At 42.2% G+C, this 27,163-nt stretch overlaps 1 protein-coding gene across 1 annotated transcript; it reads right to left on the bottom strand.

Annotated features, from left to right (window-relative positions):
- Positions 1-3,838: 3,838 nt before the first annotated feature.
- On the bottom strand, positions 3,839-9,505 carry LOC130550577 (C-type mannose receptor 2-like; the record flags this gene model as incomplete). The annotated part of the gene is made up of 4 exons (XM_057328063.1): positions 9,469-9,505; positions 9,021-9,378; positions 8,524-8,834; positions 3,839-3,987 (listed from the first exon to the last, which is right to left on the bottom strand). Coding segments are annotated over exons 1-4 (855 nt in total), but the record flags the coding sequence as incomplete, so codon positions are not given.
- Between the last annotated feature and the right edge of the window lie 17,658 nt (positions 9,506-27,163).

Raw genomic sequence — 27,163 nt, 5'->3', positions numbered from 1 at the left:
TTGGACATCTAGACTACGTCTGTAAGATGTTTAAGATTTAGAATGGATGCAAAACTGCCCTTTCTATGACACCGGACAGCAGACGTCTTAGAGTCGTATTGCAGATGAGCGAAAAATTAAATAAATGTCTTGCCGGTGTAAAGACAGACATCAGACATCAGGGAGGGTTTGAGGTCAAATCTTCAGGACTTTGAGCAGAAGAAAATGCTTAAATGTCACAACAGATTGTAGAATGTGTCGCCTTCCTTGCGTCATGCACTACACTGAGGACTGTTTGTGTTTCAGGTTCAACACAAATACTTTAATACTCACCCACTGTAAGATGCTCTCCATCCCTGCTGGATCTTCTACATTCAACCCAGATTTCACCTCCAGTCTCAAAATCTGCCTTGTGGTTTCTGTTGGAACATTACAAATTGTGTTTATTCTTGGCTACTTTGAAAATGAACTACATCCATGGCTTGGTAAATTACAAATACTGTTGGCTGTTTGGAAGAAAAATGCTCTCTCGAAGTTGCTTTGGATCAAGGAGTCTGCTAAATGAATAATTGTAATGTTATAAAGGTAGGTTTTAGGTCTTTTAATTTGCTTAAAGTTCACATTTTGCTCATCCGGTTCACGCACTGAGTCCAGAATCGCTTACTTTAATACTATTTATTAGATACAATTTGGTATTAGGGGTGTAACGGTACGTGTATTCGTACCGAACCATCACGGGAAACATTCCAAAAACAGTCATCATTCCTATGCCCTACTCCTTAGAAGGGCAGAGCCCTTGGAGTTTAGACTTTGGAGTGAACAGGGCATTTGATTGCCATTGGGTAGACTTTGGAATGCACTTGGCAAAGGAAGCGACGTAATTTCCTCATTATCTTCAGCTGACATGTTCCTATGACAACGAAGCATTGTGTCCGTCAGCAGATGTCGCTGGTTTAATGGCATAACTTAAGAATAAAACCTAACTGTTTGCAAATAAACATACATTTTATATTTTGCGCCATTACTCGTGACCAGAAGTGAAGAGAGGTCGTTTCGAGAGGTGGAGGAGGTTAATGTTTTTTATTAAAGATTACAAGTGCAAATTAATTTTTAAAAAATATTGACATATCACCCTGTAGCCCAAGACTGGTTGCTCACTGAAGCTAAGCAGGGCGGAGCCTGGTCAGTACCTGGATGGGAGACCCGGGAAAGCTAGGATGCTGCTGGAAATGATGTAAAGCCCCTTTCACACAGAGAACCTCGAAAATGTGTCCGGGAATTTGTCCCTGGATCATGCTATTTTGTTCATTCAGACTGCCAGTGATTTTCTGGAATCTGTGCGTGTGTTCACACAGATCCCGTGAAGATCCCGTAAAAACACGTGGCGTAATATACTGGAAAGTAATGTTATGTGCATTTTTTGTGTCGTGAAAATAGGGTTGATCACAGCTGAAAGATATAAAACCCGTTAATAAAGCATATTGCACATAATGCTATAAAAACCATAAATACACACTTTCGGTCGGTATATTTATATTGTTTACAATGCTTTTGTTGAGAAAAACAAGCACATAAATGTTCAGGGTGAAAGTTTGAAGTTAGTCTGTTAACAGTAAGCGGGTTTCCATCACATTGGTTTTATACGCAATTTGCTAAGTTTCGCATTAGAAACGAGTGATGGAAACACCAAATTTCAATTTAAAAACCCTTAATTTGCAAAAAAAGTTTTTTCGCTCACTTGAGGTATTTTTTCTTTTTTTTCGAAAAAGGGTTAATGCGAATAATGGGAGATGGAAACGCATTTGCCGAATAAATTCCTCCAAAAAGTCACGTAACTGCACTATGAGATGGCGTAACCTGACTAACCAGAGTACTGATCTTGTGACACAGCATCAGAAATATTGTTATGGTCATTCTTAAATGCCTGAGCAAAGTCGTCAAAGTATTTCTGTAATTGCCTCTTAGAACTGTCACGACTGTGGCCTCCACAAAAGCACCGCTTCATCTGTTTGCGCAAGTATTATTATATATGACAATTATTATATTCAGTGGCTTCTCTTTTCTTACTGATATTTAGTGGCAGTTTATTAGGAAAATGACGGTTGCCTAGTTGGATGGAAACGCAATTATTCGCTAATGTTTTATGCAATATTCCAATTTGCGCATAAGCTAAATTCGAAACTTTGGATGGAAACCCGGCTAGTGTCTGCACAGAAACACACGGTCTTCTCCGCAGCACGAGCACGGCAGGTGCACTGCACACAGCCGTGTTTTAAAGGTTGGTAAGCGATCCATTTTATTGAAGCGATGTGTATTTCGTGTTAATATTTTTGATTAAAAAAAATTAAAGCATTTAGAAGCAGACAACGCTATTCTCGCATCTCACCTTAAGTTTGGTGATTAGGACTCTTGCATTCATCCATGATTTAGCTAAAGACAAATAGTAGCCCTATTTTTATGTTTATGTGTTTTTGATTTACTCGCTAAATATATTTGTTTTCATAGCCAAATTATTTTCGATTTATTATAGATGTGTGTCATCTCTACATGGCTTTTACGGCATTGTTTCTGCCTTTTGTTCACACAGGCGCTTTCCGGGACTGATCCCGTTAATGCTATAGGTCCCCTTTCCAGAATCACTTTTCGGATCAATCCGAGAAGGCACTCTGGCCATTTTTTGGCAAAGAATAGGGGTGTAACCCCTGTGTCCTGGCCAGATTCCCTCCACTGGCCCTTGTCAATCATGGCCTCCTAATAATCCCCACCCTCTGAATTGGCTCGATCTCTCTCCTCTCCACCTATAGCTGGTATGTGGTGAGTGCACTAGCGCCGTTGTACTGTGGCTGCCGTCGCATCATCCAGCTGGATGCTGCACACTGGTGGTGGATGAGGAGAGAACCCCCTCATATGATTGTAAAGCGCTTTGGGTATACAGCAATACAAATTAAAGCGCTATATAAATGCCTAATTAATTCATTAAACAATTAGAATGATAATTTTTAATTTCATGCCGACTTTAAGTTCATGTAAGAATCCTAACATTAGCTGTAAAAGGTTCTCATTGTAACACAGGAGGGGAAAGTATATTTGAGTGTCATCAAGAAGATATTTAGCAAAAGTGGAGGCCAATGGACAACATGACATCTGATAGGAGACCTTTGATGATATTGTAAAATGAAGATTTTTAAGTGTTTAATGAGGTTTTGTGAGGATCTGCTCACCTTCATGACACAGAAAGGTCTGAAGGTTTCTGCATGGCGAATCATTCCATGTTCCCTGCTTATCCATTCTGAACTCTGCACAGTCTTCAGAAACAGTGCCATAATGAAAACTAGGTTGACCAGAGTCCCAGTATCGGAAGGCGGAGTCACTGTTATCTGACCACTCGAACGAGTCTCTGAACAGACCAATCCAGACAGATCTCTGAGTATCATTAATGATGTTCTGGATCAGTTGATTGTCAGTCTGGTTCCTCACATTGATCAGATCTGTATGATGCTGTCTGCAGAAACTCTGAGCGTCTCTCCATGTTTTACTGGAAGGTTCAATGATGTATGCTTTACTGCTGTCTGTTGAAAAAATTAAAGTTTCATGGTTTTTTTAAGTTTACATATGCACACAAGTTTTGTTACGTGAAGGTTTGCTGTCACCCACCATTGTAGCAGATGAAACCCGACTTTACATTACAGTCCTGCTGACGCCATGTTCCATTCCTCATAACGGCACAATTATACAAGCTGTTTGTTGGTTCACTGAGCCAGTTCAGATAGTTCACAGGATCACCCAGAGACCACTTCCATGTATAAACACCTGTATTCCGCAGTCCAATCCAGACGTTTACCAGATTGTTATTCACAATGTTCTTCAGCTCGTTCATGTGGTTCATGTCGTTGACTGTGGCCAGATCTGTGTACTTCTCTCTGCAGTATCTCTGAGCTTCAGTCCAGTTCATATTCATGTTTATATAGTAATACTGGTTCTGAATGCATTCAGATAATGAGCAGAGAGCTATGAAAGAGGGAGTTTGATTCGTTATTAGAACAGAGTCAATTCTCATGACATTATACAGTAAAACAAACATAAAACCAGAAACACAAACTCACCAATGACAAGAAGTCTGAAATATAGAGTATGAGCCATTTCTGAGGAAGGAACACATTGAAAACCTCATAAGTTAAATGTATTTGCTTGTGTACAACAGTTGACTGAAAAGGGGACTGTTTTAGGTGAGGTTCAGTGTCTAAGTGATCTAAGCAGCGAGGTCTATTTCTTCTTTGCACAATAATACTTTTGCTTGGTGCAAGTGCTCAGACCCCTTCAGAGCCCCCCAAATGGGTGCTAAGGACAGGACTGTATGGTAAGAGTTCACAGATCTGAAAATAGCCCTAGAGAATCTGCTGAACCCCCACACAGAACTCACTGAACACTTCAAATATCTTGTGCTGATGGAGCAGTTGGTCTTGGATGAAGCAAAACTGACCACCCAAGCATGCCCGTACACAGCAGCCATGGCAGCCCTGCAGCAGAGGGAGTTTGATTCGTTATTAGAACAGAGTCAATTCTCATGACATTATACAGTAAAACAAACATAAAACCAGAAACACAAACTCACCAATGACAAGAAGTCTGAAATATAGAGTTTGAGCCATTTCTGAGGAAGGAACACATTGAAAACCTCATAAGTTAAATGTATTTGCTTGTGTACAACAGTTGACTGAAAAGGGGACTGTTTTAGGTGAGGTTCAGTGTCTAAGTGATCTAAGCAGCGAGGTCTATTTCTTCTTTGCACAATAATACTTTTGCTTGGTGCAAGTGCTCAGACCCCTTCAGAGCCCCCCAAATGGGTGCTAAGGTCANACCAGTATAGCCAACCCACCTACCTGCACAAAGTGAGTTTGCGGCTCTAATGAACTCCCCAGATATCAAGGCTGGATATTCTTAAGCATTCCAGAACTGAACTGAGGCTGATGCACAATGGTTGTCAACAAAGATGGCTCAACCACACTGAGAAGGGTCCAGCAACACAATGAGAGACACAATTGAAACCTCAACGGCAGTAACGGCAGGTCAACCATCAGAATACTTTCAAGATGAATTCACTCATGGAACCTGGGAGCATGAGATCAAATTGGTGATGTAAGCCCTGCAAGTGGTTGTAGGGAGTCAATCCCTATCAGAAGACGTCTTGCACACTGTGTTAGTGGAAGTCGAGGGTATTCTGAATAGAAAGTCACTAGGCTATGTTCCATCCAATATAGCAGATATAGGCAGTCACCCCTAACTCCCTTTTTATAGTGCAGCTGGATGCTTCTCTACCCAAAGTAGGATTGCACGGTGCACCGGTGCCACTGTGGGATCGCGATGCCAAAGCTTCAAAATACTGGCGATGCCACAGTGTTTTCAAAACGGTAGTATCGTGAGTACGGTAGTACCGCAACCAATGTTGCAAATGCGCACGCCACTTACATACAAACACATGCGTTTTGTTCATATATGTCTGCAAAAATGTCTCTTCGAGTGCTGTGTACCCTTTCTGCTGTGCCCTTTAAGGGCGCAAAGTCCTTTGAGAATCGCCTTATATGGTATTAGTCATTTTGCCATTAGTCATGCAAAAAAGAGCAATTCACATAATGAAATCTGGATTTACTTTGGGTTTTTTGCCTGATGAGGCCGGAAAACCAATGGACGACGGAAAACCAATCTGTGTTAACAACTCAAATGGCTACATGTGGATTGAAAAAACGAATGAGTGGCCAGATGGCTTCCACATGATTTGCGTCAATTGCTTTCTTACTCAAATTCATCATGATGAAGAGACATGAGTACATGCAAATCTCAGATTACATTACGAGACTGGTGAATAAATCAACTGAAATTAAATGTAGAAATGAGTGAACAGTAGTCAACATGAAATTACATAGTGAGAGACATGAGTGAAACATGTAAACTCAACATGAAATTAACATATATAGAGAACATGAGTGAAACATGTAAACTCAACGTGACATTAACATACAGAGAACATGAGTGAAACATGTAAACTCAACGTGAAATTAACATATAGCGAGAACATGAGTGAAACATGTAAACTCAACATGACATTAACATATAGAGAGAACATGAGTGAAACATGTAAACTCAACGTGAAATTAACATATATAGAGAACATGAGTGAAACATGTAAACTCAACGTGAAATTAACATATAGAGAGAACATGAGTGAAACATGTAAACTCAACGTGAGGGACTGTATGGTAAGAGTTCACAGATCTGAAAATAGTCCTAGAGAATCTGCTGAACCCCCACACAGAACTCACTGAACACTTCAAATATCTTGTGCTGATGGAGCAGTTGGTCTTGGATGAAGCAAAACTGACCGCCCAAGCATGCCCGTACACAGCAGCCATGGCAGCCCTGCAGCGCCAGTATAGCCAACCCCACCTACCTGCACAAAGTGAGTTTGCGGCTCTAATGAACTCCCCAGATATCAAGGCTGGAGATTCTTAAGCATTCCAGAACTGAACTGAGGCTGATGCACAATGGTTGTCAACAAAGATGGCTCAACCACACTGAGAAGGGTCCAGCAACACAATGAGAGACACAATTGAAACCTCAATGGCAGTAATGGCAGGTCAACCATCAGAATACTTTCAAGATGAATTCACACATGGAACCTGGGAGCATGAGATCAAATTGGTGAAATAAGCCCTGCAAGTGGTTGTAGGGAGTCAATCCCTATCAGAAGACGTCTTGCACACTGTGTTAGTGGAAGTCGAGGGTATTCTGAATAGAAAGTCACTAGGCTATGTTACATCCAATATAGCAGATATAGGCAGTCACCCCTAACTCCCTTTTTATAGTGCAGCTGGATGCTTCTCTACCCAAAGTAGGATTGCACGGTGCACCGGTGCCACTGTGGGATCGCGATGCCAAAGCTTCAAAATACTGGCGATGCCACAGTGTTTTCAAAACGGTAGTATCGTGAGTACGGTAGTACCGCAACCAATGTTGCAAATGCGCACGCCAATTACATACAAACACATGCGTTTTGTTCATATATGTCTGCAAAAATGTCTCTTCAAGTGCTGTGTACCCTTTCTGCTGTGCCCTTTAAGGGCGCAAAGTCCTTTGAGAATCGCCTTATATGGTATTAGTCATTTTGCCATTAGTCATGCAAAAAAGAGCAATTCACATAATGAAATCTGGATTTACTTTGGGTTTTTTGCCTGATGAGGCCGGAAAACCAATGGAAGACGGAAAACCAATCTGTCGTCACACTCAAAAAAATGGCTTTGTGGTTGAAAAAACCATGGACAGTGGTTCCACATGTTTGAGTCATGCTTTCTTAACATGAAATTTACATGTAGAGAGAACATGAGTGAAACATGTAAACTCAACATGAAGGCAGTATTGTCAACCACAATTTAAAGTCGGCCTGAAACGGAAGTAGCGATTGTCTGTTTTTCTGTGTCGTGAAGTATACCCGAGTGAAACGACTTCTGAAATGAGAAAAAAATGTAGCGCGGGACAGAAAACTGATTGGTTCAGGAGTGCCATTCCTCCTGACCAGAAGTGAAGAGAGGTCATTTCAAGAGGTGGAGGAGGTTAACGTTTTTGATTAAAGACTACAAGTGCAAATATATATATATTTTAAATAATGATGTGCACGGATAAATAATTTCTAATAAATACTTCACCACTGTGTAAAACAGTGCCAGCATCCATATCACCCAATAGCCCAAGACTGGTTGCCCACTGAAGCTAAGCAGGGCTGATCCTTGTCAGTACCTGGATGGGAGACCTCCTGGGAAAGTTAGGTTGCTGCTTGAAGAGGTGTTAGAGAGCCCATCAGGGGGTGCTCACCCTGTGGTCTGTATGGGTCCTAATGCCCCAGTATAGTGATGGGGACACTACACTGAAAATAACACCGTCCTTTGGATGAGATGTTAAACCTAGGTCCAGACTCCCTGCGGTCATTAAAGATCCCATGGCACTTCTCGTAAAAGAGTAGGGGTGTAAGACCGGTGTCCTGACCAGATTCCCTCCACTGGCCCTTGTCAATCATGGCCTCCTAATAATCCCCACCCTCTGAATTGGCTCTATCTCTCTCCTCTCCACCTATATCTGGTGTGTGGTGAGTGCCACACAATGATCATCCAGCTGGATGCTGCACACTGGTGGTGGATGAGGAGAGAACCCCCTCATATGATTGTAAAGCACTTTGGGTGTACAGCAATACACATTAAAGCGCTATATAAATGCTTCATTAATTCATTAAACAATTAGAATGATCATTTTTAATTTTATGCCGACTTAAAGTTCATGTAAGAATCCTAACATTAGCTGTAAAAGGTTTTCATTGTAACACAGGAGGGGAAGGTATATTTGAGTGTCATCACAATGTAGGTGAAAGAAGATATTTAGCAAAAGTGGAGGCCAATGAACAACATGACATCTGATAGGAGACCTCTGATGATATTGTAAAATGAAAAATGGTTTTGTGAGGATCTGCTCACCTTCATGACAGAAAGGTCTGAAGGTTACTGCAAGCCACATCATTCCATATTCCCTGCTCATTCATTCTGAACTCTACACAGTCTTCAGAAACACCGTCATAATGAAAACTAGGTTGACCAGTCCCCCAGTCTCTGAAGGCAGAGTCACTGTTATCTGACCACTCCCACGAGTCACCGAACAGACCAATCCAGACAGATGTCTCAGTATTATTAATGATGTTGTGGATCAGTTGATTGTCAGTCTGGTTCCTCACATTGATCAGATCTGTATGATGCTGTCTGCAGAAACTCTGAGCGTCTCTCCATGTTTTACTGGAAGGTTCAATGATGTATGCTTTACTGCTGTCTGTTGAAGAAAATTCAAGTTTCATGGTTTTGTTAAGGGGATAGTTCACTCATATACAGTACGAAGGTGAATAAATTATGAACAAATTTTCATATTTCTGTAAAACAAATATTTTAACTGTTATATTTTTTAAGTTTACATATGCACACAAGTTTTGTTAAGTGAAGGTTTTCTGTCACTCACCATTGTAGCAGATGAACTGTGATGCCACATTACAGTCCTGCTGACGCCATGTTCCATTCCTCATAACGGCACAATTATACAAGCTGTTTGTTGGTTCACTGAGCCAGTTCAGATAGTTCACAGGATCACCCAGAGACCACTTCCATGTATAAACACCTGTATTCCGCAGTCCAATCCAGACGTTTACCAGATTGTTATTCACAATGTTCTTCAGCTCGTTCATGTGGTTCATGTCGTTGACTGTGGCCAGATCTGTGTACTTCTCTCTGCAGTATCTCTGAGCTTCAGTCCAGTTCCTATTCATGTTTATATAGTAATACTGGTTCTGAATGCATTCAGATAATGAGCAGAGAGCTATGAAAGAGAGAGTTTGATATTTTATAAGAACTGAGTCAATTCTTATGACATTATGAAACAAACACAAAACCAGAAACACAAACTCACCAATGACAAGAAGTCTGAAATATAGACTTTGATCCATTTCTGAGGAAGGAACACATTGAAAACCTCATAAGTTAAATGTATTTGCTTGTGTACAACAGTTGACTGAAAAGGGGACTGTTTAAGGTGAGGTTCAGTGTCTAGAGTATTGGTCAAAACACAGGATCTAAGCAGCGAGGTCTATTTCTTCTTAGCACAATAATACTGTCATGATCCCGCCTTCCTAGCAGTTATTTCTCTTGTTCTGGCCAACAGGATCATGACAGCCCCATTTCTTGTGTTTTGTTTTGGAAGCCAAGTGCTCTCCCGTCCTCCGCCTTAGCCCCGCCCTTATTCATCATCCCATCAATACTTTACGACTTTCACCTGTTGCCCTCGTTTCCTCCCCTTACTTTCTTCCCTATTTAAAGCCTGTGTGTCATCTGTCTTGTGCTGGACCGTTCTGTTATGCCCCCGCCACGTCTTGTCTGCCCTGTAAGTGCTTTAGTTAAAAGTTTTGTTTTGTATTTATCCTGTCATGTTCTGGTCTTGTTTATCCCTCTTGAGGGATTTTTTGTTCAGGTTTGTTTTCGTTTTGTTTCAATAAATGAGTTTTGTTAAAGAGCTGTCTACATCTAGGCAAAAACCTTTGCTTGGTGCAAGTGCCCCCAAATGGGTGCTAAGGCCAAGACCCAGACAGCAAGCAACCATTGAATCAATGTTAATTGCGTTGAATCAATATCACTTTTGAAAAAAATGTTTTATCACCATTATTGTGATCAGTGTTTGATTTAGTTGGGTTCTTGACTCTTAATCTGTTCACTGAACTAAGATCCAGTGGGATCAGAAAATGATAGTTATTTCATCACTGTGAAGTTCTTTAAATGACATTTGAGTATGTTGTGATAATGATATGTGAATGCGGAGTTATGATACTGTTTAAAGAGATTAAAGCAGTGGTATGGACGACTAACAGAATAAATGATTTTCATAAAGCTGTTACAGTTCTGAATCAACTAGACATGAAGAATCAGTGTATGAATCTCAACAATGGTGACAATCAGCAAAAGAAAGCTTCATGCTGCAATGCATGCTGGGTAACATCATAGTACAAACTAATTCATGACTCCCAGCATGCATTGCAGTTAATCTGTTTATCTGAATTACTTTGATGACTGACACCATTGTTGAGGATTGCATGATGAGTGTTGATGTCTGACTGTGTCAGCAACTTTTTCTTAAATATAAAAGTACAGAAATGATAAAATTTGTGAACCAGAATTCAAAATGAGTCATGAACGGATCAAACCACAATATTATTTAAAGAAGCATAACTTTTATCATAAAAAGATAACTGTTCTAACTTCAGCTTTACAAAACATCTCTACATCTGTGTAGAATGTTCTTATTAAAACTCTACTGTAAATATTGAAAGTGGTAAGAGTTGCCTTAAAGAAAGCAAATACTGATCACAATAATGATGATTTGTTGAAATAAATAAAAAAATCAACATTAATTGCGGGTGCAAAAGTGATATTGATTCAATGCAATTAACATTGACAAATCAACTATTTTTTAAAGAGCAGGTTTCAAGGTTTTTGTAAGTGTCCTAATGTTGTATTAGAGTCCCCAACAACATGTTCAAATGCATCAAAGGTAAAAAACGGTGCTATTTTCTTAAAATAAGCATTTAGTATCTATCCATTTCTCAAAGATCCCTAAACGATTCCTCCGAAGCTGTTCAAATGTTCCGCTTCTCTAAGCTCCTCCCTACCGCGAGTCCAGTGTGCTCCGATTGGCCAACTGGCCCAGTCAGTTGTGATTGGTCTTTCTTCATACACTGCGTGTCAGAAACGAAACGAAACGCCCATTACCACAGTTCTTATCTCAGGAAGGTTTTTGTAAACAGAGACGCTGTGTGTAAAAATGGCATCAGTATTACCATATCACAGGTTTTTATCTTAATAAACTTATCTTCATAAACCATTCAGACTATTGTTTTCTGTTGATCTTTTTCCGTCATAGCTGTGGGAGAACAACAACAGCTCTATCCAAAAGTTGATCAGTCCCAGATAGCAACCAAACCAGCAAATCGTTGCGGCCCAAATCCGGCCCACACCTTACTCCCCATAACCCCTCATCTGGCCCACATACCGCGTGGAATGATGGCACTTGGGTGGACCGCTCCTGTTTGCCAGGTTTGGGCCACAAGCAAGCCAAAGCAATGCCGTATGTCAGCCAAAAACAAAACAAATAAAGCAGAGCTGACCCAAATTTAAACAACAGTTCATTTCAATTCTGGCCCAGATTTATCCTAAAACCAACACCTTTCTGTGCTCCTGTTTGACAGAATTTGTATTGAGTTTCATTATTATTATAGTGATGATTGAGTCATTAGTGATGAACATCTGCTGTTAACAAACACAATCACTGCAGAAAAGATCAACAAAAATCTTAAAATAAAATTACCCAAAGAAACACAACAACTACAACCTGAAACACAACCCAGTTAACAAAAGTTTGTTATAAGAACGTTCCTTAAGGTTTTTCATATGTTTGAATACGTTTTAAAAACATCTTTTAATGTTTTAAGAATATTACCATCATGGTGATCAGTGTTTCCTTGAGTTGGGATCTTGACCCTTGACTTTACTTTATGTGATCTGCTGAAACTGTGAGCTTTTAAAGTGCACTTGATATGGCAGTGCAAACAAGAACCTACCAAATGGTGTTGGTATGGAACCATTGACACCACTGTGAGTTGTGATTTGATTCAGTGCTCGGTTTGGATTGATGCTATGCTGTTGATCCTGAAAGAACATATAAGATCAGGGATTCTGATTGTTTTTGATGTCTAAAAGATTTGTGAAAAATGGATGTATGTTTATCAAAACACATTTTAGAATCACACAGACATCAAGAATCAGTGTATGAAGCTCAGCAATGGTGAGAATCAACCAACTAATTCAGATAAACAGATCAACTGCAATTCATGCTGGGAATTATGAATGAGTTTTGTGCATGATGTTACCCAGCATGCATTGCAACATGAAGTTTTCGTTTGCTGATTGTCACCATTGTTGAGATTCATACAGTGATTCTTGATGTCTGTGTGTCTAAATTCGTTTTTTGTTTAAATATTTATTTGTTTCAGTTTTCTCAAATCTTTCTAGACAGCATAATGCATTAAACTCCCAGACGTAATAATGTGCTTTCAGGATCAGCAACACAGCAATTTACTCTAATTTAAACATGATAGTAATCTCAATGACCAACAACATTTGATTAGATGATCATTTGCATTACCATAACAAATGTGACCCTGGATCACAAAACCAGTCTTAAGTAGCACGGGAACATTTTTAGTAAAAGACAAAAATACATTGTGTGGGTCAAAATTATCGTTTTTCTTTTATGCCAAAAATCATTAGGATATTAAGTAAAGATCATGTTCCATGAAGATATTTTGTAAATTTCCTACCTTAAATATATAAAACTTTTTTTTGTGAGTGGATGGTCTGCCACAGTGCCCCTGATTAACAACTTCAAAGGCAATTTTCTCAATATTTTGATTTTTTTGCGCTCTCAGATTCCAGAGTTTTAAACGGTTGTATCTCAGCCAGATATTGTCCTATTCTAACAACTCATATATCTATAGAAAGTTTATTTATTCAGCTTTCAGATTATGTAAAATTCTCAATTTCGAAAAATTGACCCATAAGACTGGTTTTGTTGTCCAGGGTCACATATGTGACAGATTCTACTGGTGGGATGTTATCTGGCAGATGGGAACCTACAGAACACCATTAAATCTATTAGAAAAATGGTTTTAATGGAAAAAGCTTATGGTTCATAATGATATTTTAATGGAAACCATTAGAATTTCTGTGATGTTTTCTATTGTGTTATTCAGCAGGGTATACATTCATTCATTACGCATTCATTTAAGTTTGTACCTGGGACAAATTGCTAGGCCCACGGCTGGGCTGATGGATTCCCGGAATGTAGTATCCTGTTTGGCTATTTTTGGGCCAGTGACCTGGTGGATCTCGTCAAATTCCTTTCGTGACAAACAAAAATACTAACAGAAGTCTTCCTCATTAGGGTGCATCTCTTGCACTAAATGGAAAACTGGATTATAAAGTAATATTATTTTTATAATATTATAAATACTATTAAAAGTAATGAGTGTTGATCAGTGTTACTGATAAAGTTTAGCAAAAAATATTAATCATTCTCACCTCGCACCCATTGATCTGTTTTGACTACATTGGAATACATCACATCCGATCAGAGTGTCACATACGGTGTCGCTTTCAAAGCTCAAATCGTATCCAAAAATTCTGCACCCCACGCAATAACCTATTTGTATAATTTTTATGTTAGATAAAAAATACTCTACAACGTCATAAAAAAGGGGAGATATATATGGTCATACCAGAGGCTGCGTGTGATTCCCGGCCTAAACATTTCCATGTGATGCTTCCATTTAAATTGTTAAGCAAATTTAAGTCTCAGTATCTCCAAACTAAAACAGTTTTGCATAAAGGCTACGGCTACAGCATAAGATTTGTGTAGGAAATAAAATCCAAAATGTACAGATTGGAAAACGTGTAGGTTGTTTTATGGCCCTCTGGGATATTTTCTCGTTATTTTTTTTAAGAGTGAACTTTTTAGTTATCTAAACTGGTTACTAGTTTTTAAAAAGGTTGCATTCATAATCCATTTATAAACAGTTCTTATTATAATTCAAAATACTTAATTAATGTTCTAAAATAAGTTCTAAATTCAGTGGCATCAGTTTCAACCTTAGACATTCCCCTTCGAGGCAACTCGTGCTGTGTTGCTGAAGCTATGCTATGGGAATGCTGTACCAACACACCATACAAAGTGAGAGGAGAGGACCAACCTGCCGCATCACAAACATCCTGAACTGAAGCCCTTAGCCACAAGGCTTAAGAGGCTCCATACCCCTAGCAGAATGAGCTCTGACGTCTATTGGTGAAAGCCATCCAGAGACTTCATAAGCAAGAGAGATAGCTTCGACTATACACTTACTGAGTGTTTGCTTGGTTGCCTGCAGACCCGCTCGCACTGGACACACCAAGGTTAGCTTCTCCTGGTCCTGATCCCTAAATGGAGGAGGGCAGAAAGTGTGTAAGACAATGGGCCACAGCACATTATTAGGCATCTTTGGCACATAACGGTGCCTCGGGTCCAGAAAAGCCTTAACCATCCCAGGTGCAAATTCCAGACACGTTGGGGAAACAGAAAGGGTCCACTTCCCAGTCATTAAATTGATCTCGCTATGATGTTTCAACTATAACACCCACCAAGTCTGCGAGGAACCTGGGGGTGATGTTCAACGACCAGCTGAAATTCACCTCCCACATCGCAGCAACCTCTCGAACTTGCAGGTATGTGGTCTACAAGATCAGGAAAATCAGGCCGTTCCTGTCAGAGCATGCCTCTCAGCGTCTAGTCCAAGCTATGGTCATATCAAGACTGGACTACTGCAATTCTCTACTGGCCGGCTTCCAACCAATGCAATCAAACCCTTGCAAATGATCCAGAACGCAGCTGGACATCTAGTTTTCAATCAGCCTAAAAGAACCCATGTAACATCCCTCCTGATTTGGCTGCCAGTTGCCGCCCGCATCAAGTTTAAATCTCTGACACTGGCCTTCAGAACGATAACGGCCAATTCGCTCATTTACCTTAACTCAGTGCTCCAGGTCTACATCCCCTCCCGTCATCTTCGGTCTGAAAATGAGCGACGCCTGGTTGTTCCATCACAGCGAGGCACCAAATCGCTTACAAAAACCTTTATTCATTCGGTTCCCATGTGGTGGAATGAACTACCAGCCTCCACCCGAACTGCAGCATCCTTCACAAGTTTAAAAAACAGCTCAAAACATACCTGTTCCGCATTTATTTGACTAACCAATAACTCTGTATGTCTGTCTGTCAAAAAAAAATGTTGTTAATTCTCTCCTTTGCTTACTCCAGCTTTAATCCTCCTAGTAACATGGCCTTGTAAACTAACAGTACTGTTTAGCATGTTGACACAATGTTTATATGCTCTGCTACTTGTAAATCGCTTTGGATAAAAGCGTCTGCAAAATGAATAGTAAATGAAATGTCACCATGAGCTCACATGACACTCATGATGTGGTCACAATTTGTGGGTCACAGTGAGATAAAGGTGTAACCACACAGCAGATTCACTGTGCACTCATACTGTGGTGGCAATGTGAGGTCACAACATGCTCACCATATAAGACAACTGCGAAATCAATGTTTTGTGAGTTCACTGTTCTCTAAAATTGATAAGTCATATCTCTAAATTTTACAGGTGCATTCCTGATTTCCATCAATAAAGACAATCAAACAAACAGTCAGTTTTCTTCTTCATTTTGTTTTCTTTTCAGCCTGGTGTTGGAATTGGACACAAAAATTTCAACTTGGCGTAGACATTCAGCTTCTGCTGTAGTTCTTGTCACAAATTTTTGCTTCTTCACCTCTATTTCGTTCTGCGTTTGACAAGACCTCACACATCCTGAAACACAAAGAGCAATACGTTAATGCAATAAGTTACTAACAACCACTGCTCTTGACATAACATTTTCCACAGTAGTGTTCAGATGCACAAAACGTATACACTTACTTTTTAAACATGTCAGGAGCACAGGTGGCAACAACTTCTTCCCATCTTTCCTTGTCTGGTTGTACAGACAGAGAACATTGTCTGTCACAATGCTTTTTAGACTCTGTCTCACTACCCAGATAGCAAATATTTGAGGCCCAAATCCGGCCCACCCCATACCCCCTCATCTGGCCCACATACCGCGTGGAATGATGGCACTTGGGTGGACCGCTCCTGTTTGCCAGATTTGGGCCACAAGCAAGCCAAAGCAATGCCACATGTCAGCCAAAAACAAAACAAATAAAGCAGAACTGACCCAAATTTAAACAACAGTTCATTTCAATTCTGGCCCAGATTTATCCTAAAACCAACACCTTTCTGTGCTCCTGTTTGACAGAATTTGTATTGAGTTTCATTATTATTATAGTGATGATTGAGTCATTAGTGATGAACATCTGCTGTTAACAAACACAATCACTGCAGAAAATATCAACAAAAACTACAAAAAAAGAATTTACTCAGAGAAACACAGCAACTACAACTGAAACACAACCCAGTTTACAAAAGTTTGTTATAAGAATGTTCCTTAGAGGTTTTTCACATTTTAAAATATTCAAAATGTCAGTTTTTTATGTTTTAAGAACATTCCCAGCTGACAAAAGTCACCATCATGGTGATCAGTGTTTCCTTGAGTTGGGCTCTTGACCCTTAACATTTACTCTTTAGATTTGCTGTAACTGTGTGCTTTTAAGGTACATTTGTTATGGTAATGCAAATGATTATCTAATCAAATGTTGTTGCTTGCTGATCCTGAAAGAACATTATTACGTTTGGGAGTTTGATGCATTTTGCTTTCTAGAAAGTTTTGTGAAAACTGGAACAAATAAATATTTAAACAAAGGACTGAATTTAGACACACAGACATCAAGAATAAGTGTATGAATCTCAACAATGGTGACAATCAGTAAACGAAAACTTCATGTTGCAATGCATGCTGGGTAACATCATAGCACAAAACTTATTTATAATTCCCAGCATGCATTGCAGTTGATCCGTTTATCTAAATTAGTTGGTTGATTCTCACCATTGCTGAGATTCATACACTGATTCCTGATGTCTGTGTGATTCTAAAATGTGTTTTGATAAACATACATCCATTTTTCACAAATCTTTCTAGACATCAAAATACAATTAATCTCCCTGATCTTATAATGTTCTTCAGGATCAACAGCGTAGCTCTCAATCCAAATGCAAACACTGAATCAAATTACAACATCACAGTGGTGTCAATGGTTCCATACCAACACCATTTGGTTAGGTTCTTGTTTGCACTGCCATATCAAGTGCACTTTAAAAGCTCACAGTTTCAGCAGATCAAACAAAGTAAACGTCAAGGGTCAAGATCCCAACTCAAGGAAACACTTATCACCATGATGGTAATATTCTTAAAACATTAAAATATGTTTTTAAAACATATTCAAACACATTAAAAACCTCAAAGGAACGTTCTTATAACAAACTTTTGTTAGCTGGGTTGTGTTTCAGGTTGTAGTTGTTGTGTTTCTTTGGGTAAATTTAATTTTTCAGTTTTTGTTGATCTTTTCTGCAGTGAATCTGTTAACAGCAGATGTTCATCACTAATGACTCAATCATCACAATAATAATAATGAAACTCATTACAAATTCTGTCAAACAGGAGCACAGAAAGGTGTTGGTTTTAGGATAAATCTGGGCCAGAATTTAAATGAACTGTTGATTATATTTGGGTCAGTTCTGCTTTATTTGTTTTGTTTTTGGCTGACATGCAGCATTGCTTTGGCTTGCTTGTGGCCCAAACCTGGCAAACAGGAGCGGTCCACCCAAGTGCCATCATTCCACGCGGTATGTGGGCCAGATGAGGGGTTATGGGGACTAAGGTGTGGGCCAGATTTGGGCCGCAACGATTTGCTGGTTTGGTTGCTATCTGGGTATCTCACCTATATTGGAGCTGCCGTGGGTATGGATAAGATAGTTTACCTGACAAAAACATACAGAATCTTATAATTAAATGATACTAGGCTTCAACATTTTATTTACATGGTATCTGCGGCACACTAAATACATTATCAATTAAACTGTAACTTTTTTGTAAAAAAAATATATTAGTAGTACTAACATAATGTGTCATGATCCTGCCTCACCTTGTCATGCTTTTCTAGTCTTGTGGCAGGGTCATGACAGACCCACGTATTTTGTGTGAGACACATGGCATTGTTTGTTTTGGCGTGCCATGTATTCTCCTGTCTCGTCTCCTGACCCCGCCCCCTCGTTTCCTCGTTAGCTTCCCGCCAGTGTCTGATTTCCCACACCTGCCCATTGTTATTATCCCTTGTTAGTTTCCCTATTTAATGCCCTTGTGTTTGCTGTCCTGTGCTTGTTCGTTTTGTATTAGTCATGCCGTGTGGAACTACATGTGTCTATCCTGCGCCAAATTTAAGTCTGGTCTGGTCTGGTCTAGTCTATGTCAAGTTTTGTCTTAGACTAGTTTACTTAGTTTAGTGTTCCTGTTTAGTCTGTATTAGTGTATTCCCCTGTTTTTTTGTTGTTTTACCCCCTCGTGGGTTTTGATTTGTGTTTTTGTGTTAATTAACCACTGCTAGCTGCGCTTGGGTTCTGCCTTCTACATTCTTGACATAAAGCTCTTGATAATTTTTGTCCTCTTTAAAGCTTCTGACAGAAGGTTTCAAACGTTTAAAAACTGGAGCATTGTTGTTGTCTAAAAAGATCCTCATGGGCATCTTCACCTGCCCGCTTTATGAGAACAGCCTTAATTTTTGACAGGTTGTTCATGATGACAGTTTGTCTCTCTTCCAACATTTAAATATGTTGGAGCATCTTTGTATTTAGATCTGGAAAATGTTAATGATCAGATTCTCATTCATCCAAGGGTGGTTTATTTCTGTAGAATTAAAAAATGTCTAACTGACATATTACATACCAAACAATTTATCCATGGAGACTTTGGATTTCGGTTCCTTCTCTATTACTAAAAATATCATACATGAGTTCAGTGAAATTGCACTTTTTGTAAATCAATTAAACAGATTTTTTCCTATTTGTTTTATTCACAATGTATGTAGGTGGTTACAGACTGTTACTATCATTGTGAGGACATTTGCACAATGATAAAAAACTGTACACACACACACAGGAAATCCCATATGGGAAAAAGTAGTAACTCACCTGAAGAAGCAGAGCTTTTGGGATGAGCATCCGCAGGTTTTGCCATATTTCCCTGAAAAGTATCTGTGAGACAGATCATGCAAATGACTCAAAATTATCTTATGAGTTACTTTGTGAATGATAAGCTTATGTGTTGTAGGGAATATCTATTATCTCACCTAAGATTACTGGGTATGGCTGGCCTGGGTTGAAATAACACTTATCAGGGCTTTCTTTCATCTCATCCAGACTGTCACCTGAACAATGTGAATTTGAATGATTAAATTAGCTTAGCCAAATGCAATTTAAGTAAAAAATGTTTTTAAATATTCACCAGACATTTTGACGCACTGAACTTCCTGAATGGGTGGACTCTTGACTAATTTTCAACAAAAGAAATTAGACATTAAAAATCTGCTAAGATAATTATAAAGTTGATTCTGCCAAGTTCCTCAGATGAGTTAAAACACAAGCTAACCGTGGTATATGGGAGGTTTGGCCAGTTTAACTTTTTTTGTCTTCAGACCAACTTGCATCATTGCATTCCTTGACTTCTTCAAATGCACATCATCTGTTTATCACATGAAAATGATTACCTTTTTTTAGCATAACAAACCCATCAATGTATACACACCTGGGGGTATTCCAGAAAGCAGGGTTAACTTAGCTAAACCCTGAACTCTGGGTTGATTAACCCAAATCTTGCTTTCATGGGGTATGTCGGTTCCAGAACAAGTTTGAAGAGTAAGTTTAATCAACCTCCCGAAAGATACCCAGTGTTAACGCGCGCTCACAGAAACAACATGCAGACATTGTCAATGGATCACAGATTTCACGAGTCACCATGGAAACATGGAAACTACGTTATAAATCAGTTTTTTTTTTTCCACAGAAGACTTAAATCTGCATCAGTGTATAGAGTTGGGGATTAAAAACCATAAAACTTAATTATTAAAGTTATGTGTTATAAAACTATAAACACTTTAAATTAAGTATTTTATTAAATACAGTGAGGGAAATGTTTTACCTCTGTGCTTGCCAACAAGGGTTTCTCCACCAAGTACAAAGTTATGTTTTGCTCTGGGATCAAATACTTATTTCACTGACTGAAATGCAAATCAATTTATAAGCTTTATATAACATTTTTCCCCCTGATTTGTTTTGTTGATATTTTGTCTCTATCAGTTAAAATAAACCTATCATAAAAATAATAGACCCTTCATTTCTTTGTAAGCAGGCAAACTTACAAAATCAGCAGGGGATCAAATAATTATTTCCCTCACTGTATACACATATTTTAAATATATGCACTATTTTTATATGATAATATTTAAAATATATACTCATCGTGGCTGTCTTTGTTACCTAAAGTGTAGATTTGTTGAGATGTTTGTAACTGTAATTTTAACATTCTACCATGGTATTTTACCAAAATTGGGTTGTGTATATGTGTTGTGATGGAAAGGGCAGGAGTCGGATGCAGGGTCAAAAAATTATGTTTATTCAAACAATAGCAGCCACAGCACAAAAAGGTCCCAAAAAACTCCAAGTAAAAATATAGACAGGGCTCGAGCGCTCGGCCGGGGGGGAAGATAAGGAAAGTGGCCAAATAACAGTCCTTAATAAACTGGAACGAGTCTGTGAGAATCCAGGGAGACAGACGTTAAACCCCGCAGGGAGAGCAGTGGAAGATTCTGTTGAACAACCCCATAGGGAGAGCAGAAAGATTCGCTTGACCAGTCCTGTGGGGGGAGATGAATGCTCCGTTAGAACAATCCTGTAGGGAGAGGTGCATACTCCGCTTGAACAACTACGTAGAGAGAGATGAATACTCCACTTGAACAGTCCCGTAGGGAGAGATGAATACTCCGCTCGAACAACCGCGTAGAGAGAGATGACTACTCCACTTGAACAATCCCGTAGGGAGAGATTAATCAGATCCCGAGTCCCCGAAGCGAGACGCCGGTGGTGAGGACGAGAGCCTCTATCCGCCTGGGAAGAATCCTCAGAACAGCCAGCCAGAGAGAGTACCAAGGTCGCTGGGGCAGCAATCTGCATGAACAGCGGAACACCAAGCAGGGTGCAAAAAAGATCTGGAGCCTGGACAGCCCCGGGACCTGACAATATGTATTTGATCACATTTTGAAGGCAGTATTAAACCTCTTTTTTTTGTTCGTCCTCTGTATGTTCCTTAATTCAATTCAATTCAATTTTATTTATATAGCGCTTTTCACAATGTGCATTGTTCCAAAGCAGCTTTACAGGAGGAAATAAGAAAAACACAGAAAGGTAAAACACAGCACAGTGCATGGTGTTTATAGACCAAGCAAGATCATTATAATAAATCATATCTAATGAATAAATAAATAAATGCAGTCTCCCGGTGAGCAAGCCAACACTGCTCTGCTGTGGCGAGGAACCCAAACTCCAATGATGAATAATGGAGAAAAAAAAACCTCGGGAGAAACCAGGCTCAGCCGGGAGGGCCAGATCTCCTCTGACGTGTCATAGCTGCACTCAGTGACCCCGACCAAAGCCACCGAGCAACGTCCATGAAGAACAGGGAGAGCCCACGAGCCGTGACCCAGGAAGCCCCACCCGCCGAAACCGTGCAGGTCCAACCCCGTCCCATTCCGCGATCAACAACAGACAACAGAGGAACAACCAGGGAAAAGTAGTAATGGCATAATTAACTTTATTCCTCTGTTGTCCGACATCGACCACAAAACCTTAAAAAATCTACCTTTATTTGGTTTTCTGAAAACGTCTCACGTTGTGTTGAGAAGACAGACTGGGGTTTGATATTGAGAACCTATCATCTCCGAGAGGAATTTAAAATGCCAATAAACTTGGTGAATGGCATGCGCACCCCAGTCTCCGCCCTGTGCATACGGGTATAAAAGGAGATGGCGGCATCCATTCATTCATCTTTTTGGGCTGAGGAACCTGAGAGACATCTCCCGGTCGCTGCAGCTGGCCGGCGAAGCGTTGTGGCAGGAAGACAAAGAACAAAGGTTACAGTCGTAACCGAGACGTTCCCTTTCAGTCTGTCTATCGAGGTTGTGTTGAGAGACAGACTGGTGTCCTATACGACATGCCACTTGGCTGAGCCGCATCACAAGCTCAAGCGGAGCGACACTGACTGGACTAGCAAGTCACAAGTGAGTGCTACCACGAGACGTAATCTTCCAATGGAATCGGTAACTAGTAGCATACTTGAGAGGCTCGTACTGACGGCCGTAACTGGCGGCGGCGTTGTTTCTCTGTTTTGTGAGATTGCCACCCGGTACCGTAAGGGAACACTGCTCTCTCTAATGAGAGAGTGTGCTACGGAGGCCACATCCTACCGCAAGGGGAGGTTACATGTGGAGACACCAGCATGGTCTCACCAGCAGGGAGAACTACATGGGATATAATGCGCAAGCTCGAGTAGGGAGCACACGACCCACGTGGGTTGAGCCACCGGGGGGGGAGGTCACAGGTTCGCCGACAGGGAAACCAAGACTGAGGAAGTCAACATACGGGATGACCCTGCAGGGGAGTCACTACGTATGGGGCAAAAAATCCAAGTATGGGGGTTCACCTGAATAGGGGTGACTCTACCACTACCGGACTCGGTAAGACAGACCGCTCCGCCCGGGGGAAGTAGGGAGGCTAGTACCGCACTGATTCACCTGGAGAGGGGAAAAGGCGCTTTCACAGGCGTATGCCCACCCAGCCGCCGGTCTCACCTGCTGGTAGCGTGTAAGACACGGGCTGACACTGGTTCCACGCGGAGATTGTAAAATCTCACAAAGGTACTGGGTGTAGCCCAACCCGCAGCACTACAAATGTCTGTCAGAGAGGCGCCCTGGGCCAGTGCCTACGAGGAGGCCATACCCCGAGTGGAGTGGGCTCTCACTGCAAGCAGGCACGGGCGATCTTGGGACCGGTATGCCAAAGTAATGGCATCCACGATCCAATGCGCCAGTCTCTGTTTGGAGACAGCCCTCCTCTTGTGTTGTCCCCCAAAACAGACAAACAGCTGCTCAGAGCTCCTAAAGCTCTGCATGCGGTCCAAGTAGAGGTGTAGGGTGCGAACTGGACACAGCACGGTGGAGGTTGGGTCTTCCTCCCCAGGGGGGAGCGCCTGCAGGCTCACCACCTGGTCCCGAAAGGGAGTGGTGGGAACCTTGGCAAGTAGCCTAGCCGGGGTCTCAGAATCACGTGAGAATCAGCCGGCCCGAATTCTAGGCACTCATGGGACACGGAGAATGCCTGGAGGTCCCCCATCCTCTTGATAAAGGCGAGCGCCACCAAGAGTGCCGTCTTCATCGTCAGGTGAGGAAGACTGGCATCCCTCAGGGGCTCGAAAGGGGCCATACCAAGGCCTTGTAGGACAACATTAAGGTCTCAAGAGGGTACGGAGCCTGGTCAAGGTGGATTCATCCTCCTCACGCCCCTAAGGAACCTGGTGACCAGGTCGTGTTGCCCCAGAGACTTATCCTCTACGAGATCATGATGAGCGGCAATCTCGGCTACATACACTTTCAGCGTGGACGGGGAGAGATGGCTCTCGAGTCTCTCTTGCAGAAAGGACAACACAGACCCGATCAGGCATCTCCGTGGGTTTTCCCCTCAGGAAGAACACCAGGACGAGAACAAGACATACAAACACCTAGTGGCGGGGGCTCTAGCCTGCAGGACAGTCTCAGTGACCGCTGGCGGCAAGCCACTCAGAATCTCCTCATCCCACCCAGAGGCCAGACATGGAGATTCCAGAGGTCTGGCCTGGGGTGCCACACCGTGCCCTTCCCCTGCGGCAGAAGGTCCTTCGTCAGGGGAATCGGCCAGGGGGGATTGTCGTCAGAGCCACCAGGTCTGAGAACCAAGTCTGGTTGGGCCAATAAGAAGCAACTAACAGCACTTGATGTCCCTCTTCCCAGGACCTGTGCAAGGAGGCTCACTGGGGGGAAGGCGTACTTCCTCTTGTCCCGCGGCCAGCTGTACGATATGGCATCTGTGCCGGGGGGCCCTCGGACAGAGAGTACCAAAGCGGGTGATGGGTGGAGTCTGGGGAGGCAAACAGGTCCACCTGTGGCTGGCCGAACCGCTCCCAAATGAGCCGGACTGCGCGGGGATGGAGACGCCAGACTTCGTGGAGCGTTCCCTGATGAGAAAGTGCATCGGCTGTCTGGTTCAGGTTGCCTGGGATGAAGGTGGCTCGCAGGGACTTCATCACCTGCTAACTCCAGAGGAGGAGGCGACGGGCGAGTTGTGACATCTGCCAGGAGTGTACGCCACCTTGATAATTGATGTATTCCACGGCAGTCATGCTGTCTGGCCAGCATCTTTATGCAGTTGATGTGCCATTGAAGGGCGGGGGCCCGTCTAGCGCCCCGACACTGCGTGCCCATTGCACACGGCACCCCACCAGTGCAGGGAGGCATCTGTTGTGACTACGACACGCCTCGAGACCTGCCCGAGCAGAACCTCCGCTCGGAGAAAGGTCAGGTGTGACGAAGGGGTGAGGGTGCAAAGGCACTGAGGTGTGATAGTGATATGCCTGGTGCCTGTGTGCCACGCCCTCCAAGGAACTCGAGTCTGAATCCAGTGCTGAAGCGGTCGCATATGCATCAACCCGAGCGGGATGACCCCTGCCGAGGACACCATATGCCCCAGGAGCCTCTGAAAAAGTTCAGAAAGAACGTAGCCAGCCGTGACCGCAACACCTTAATCGGCATGTTCTCGCAGACGGAACATTTCGTATCAACAAACCCTGCCTCTGCATGCTTGAGCCCCAAACATGTGATGCAGGTGTCGTGCCCGTCAGACTCAGAGATGAGTCTGTCACACCCAAGAACACAGCTGCGAGACATTTGCTCTTTTATTCACTCTGTGGCTCGCTGCCGAAACACCCAGGGGAATTCCGCTCGAAGAACAGGAGAAGTTCTGTTGCACATGTCTTAAGTCCAGCAGTAGGTAGCAAGATGGTAGCAAGATACCCATATGCACGGGGCGGAGACTGGTGTGCGGATGCCATTCGCCAAGTTCATTGGCGTTTTAAATTCCTCTCGGAGATCATAGGTTACCAAGATCAAACCCCAGTCTGTCCCTCAACACAAAGTTGAGAGACCGACTGAAACAGAACTGTACTTAGCATCCACCAAATATTCCACTTCAACTCAAGCTAATCTGTCAACACTCCCGGCTTCTCCAAACCAGCTACCTTCTGCCAACCGTTACGTCTTGCAGCAACTCCCTCAGCCATAGCTCCAGCCAACAGAGCTAGCTCCCCCTACAGGGGATCAAGCCGTAAAGCAACCCACTTTAATTTCACCCGATTTCACGCGAACCATGTCTTCTCTCCTCTCCTCTCATCGCTGCTTGCACAAACCAACCAAAATCCCCTTCCACACACATCCTTTCACCCAACCATACACCCTTCTCCTCTCCCTCCAGCCATACTCACCGATACGGCTCCTATATTTTCCTTCATTCCTGTTAATATCCCCCCAGTCCAGCTATGCCACCCAGTGCCCCAGGATGCCCCTCTCCTCACTGGCCGATCTGGATTTCCACAACCTCTTACTCTTCTTCCTTCTAATCCGTGCCTTGCCCCTTCCCTCACCCAATTCACATTCACCATGCCAGCCAAACATGCCTCTTTTTCCCTAGCCACAGCCGCTCAGCCCACTACGCCAGCCTCAGCAGCCCATTGCCCTTCTCCCATATCAGCAGCCCTTTGTTCCCAAATATTAGCGGGTATTTATATCGATTTAGCCCAGCTTCTCCAACCATCCCTCTTTCCATTCACCAGCCTAGAGAATTGCAAACCAGTTTAGGTCTCATGCAACTCAATAATCCCGTTCTATCCCGTTCCAAAAATCTCACCCCTTCCGAATTCACTCCCGCCTTTTCTATGTTTAGCGATATCATATGCTCCGTATACCCAGACCGCAGAGCCGAATTAGATGTCTACCTCTCTATCGTCCTCGATCTGGCAGTCCGCTTCGGAGGAACTAGCTTTTACAATTATCACATTCTATTTGCCTCCCAAGCAGCAGGTCGCTTACACCAATTCAACCTGGGAACTTACTGGGGCTCCCTCGACTCCTAACTCTACTGCAGAATCACTTTTAACCAGTATTTAACCGCTTATCTCTAGCAGCCTCCCCCCTCCCATTATCCCACAGCCAGCAGGCCCTTCAACGAAAATCCCAATCTCCAAAGGCATTGACAAACGAGGCCGTCTAATATTATATCAGGGAGGCAGGACGGTGTGCAATAACTTCAATCACTTAGGCTGCACCCTTTCCAACTGCATACTTCTTCACACCTGTTCCTTCTTTGGCAGAGCCTATGCAAGGAACTGCTGCCCTCACAACCCTACAACACCTACAGAAAGACTAGCAAAGCATCTCAGGACCCCAATTAAGGTACAGGCCCTCACCTCCGTGTTAAAAAGGCAAAGGCAGATGGCTAGCCAAAGCAGATATCACCAGTACTTTCAAAATCCTACCCATCCATCCGTACTTCTGGCACCTTTTCAGCGTCTCCTGGAAAGGAGTCTATTACTTTGCAGTTCGCCTTACCTTTGCCTGCAGAAGTAGCCCCAAGATATTCGACTCTCGTCCGAAGCACTTTGATGGATCCTTCTCAATAATCACAGACTCCCCCTATGTCGTTCATCTTCTAGATTACTTCCTCGTCGTCACACCCCCCATCAACACCACCTCGATTGGGACTCTCCACACTCATTCAAGCATTCACGAACTCGGCGTCCCATTATCGGAAGAGAAAACTGCTGCACCTAGCACCTCCATAGACTTCTTAGGCATCACTCTAGATTCAGTCTCATTCCAAGCATCCTTGCCTCCTATAAAAATCCAT

This window comes from Triplophysa rosa, unplaced genomic scaffold (assembly GCF_024868665.1).
Source record: "Triplophysa rosa unplaced genomic scaffold, Trosa_1v2 scaffold35_ERROPOS451342, whole genome shotgun sequence".
Classification (NCBI taxonomy): domain Eukaryota; kingdom Metazoa; phylum Chordata; class Actinopteri; order Cypriniformes; family Nemacheilidae; genus Triplophysa; species Triplophysa rosa.
Note: the sequence above shows the minus strand (reverse complement) of the source record. Positions and strands in the feature narration are given on the sequence as shown.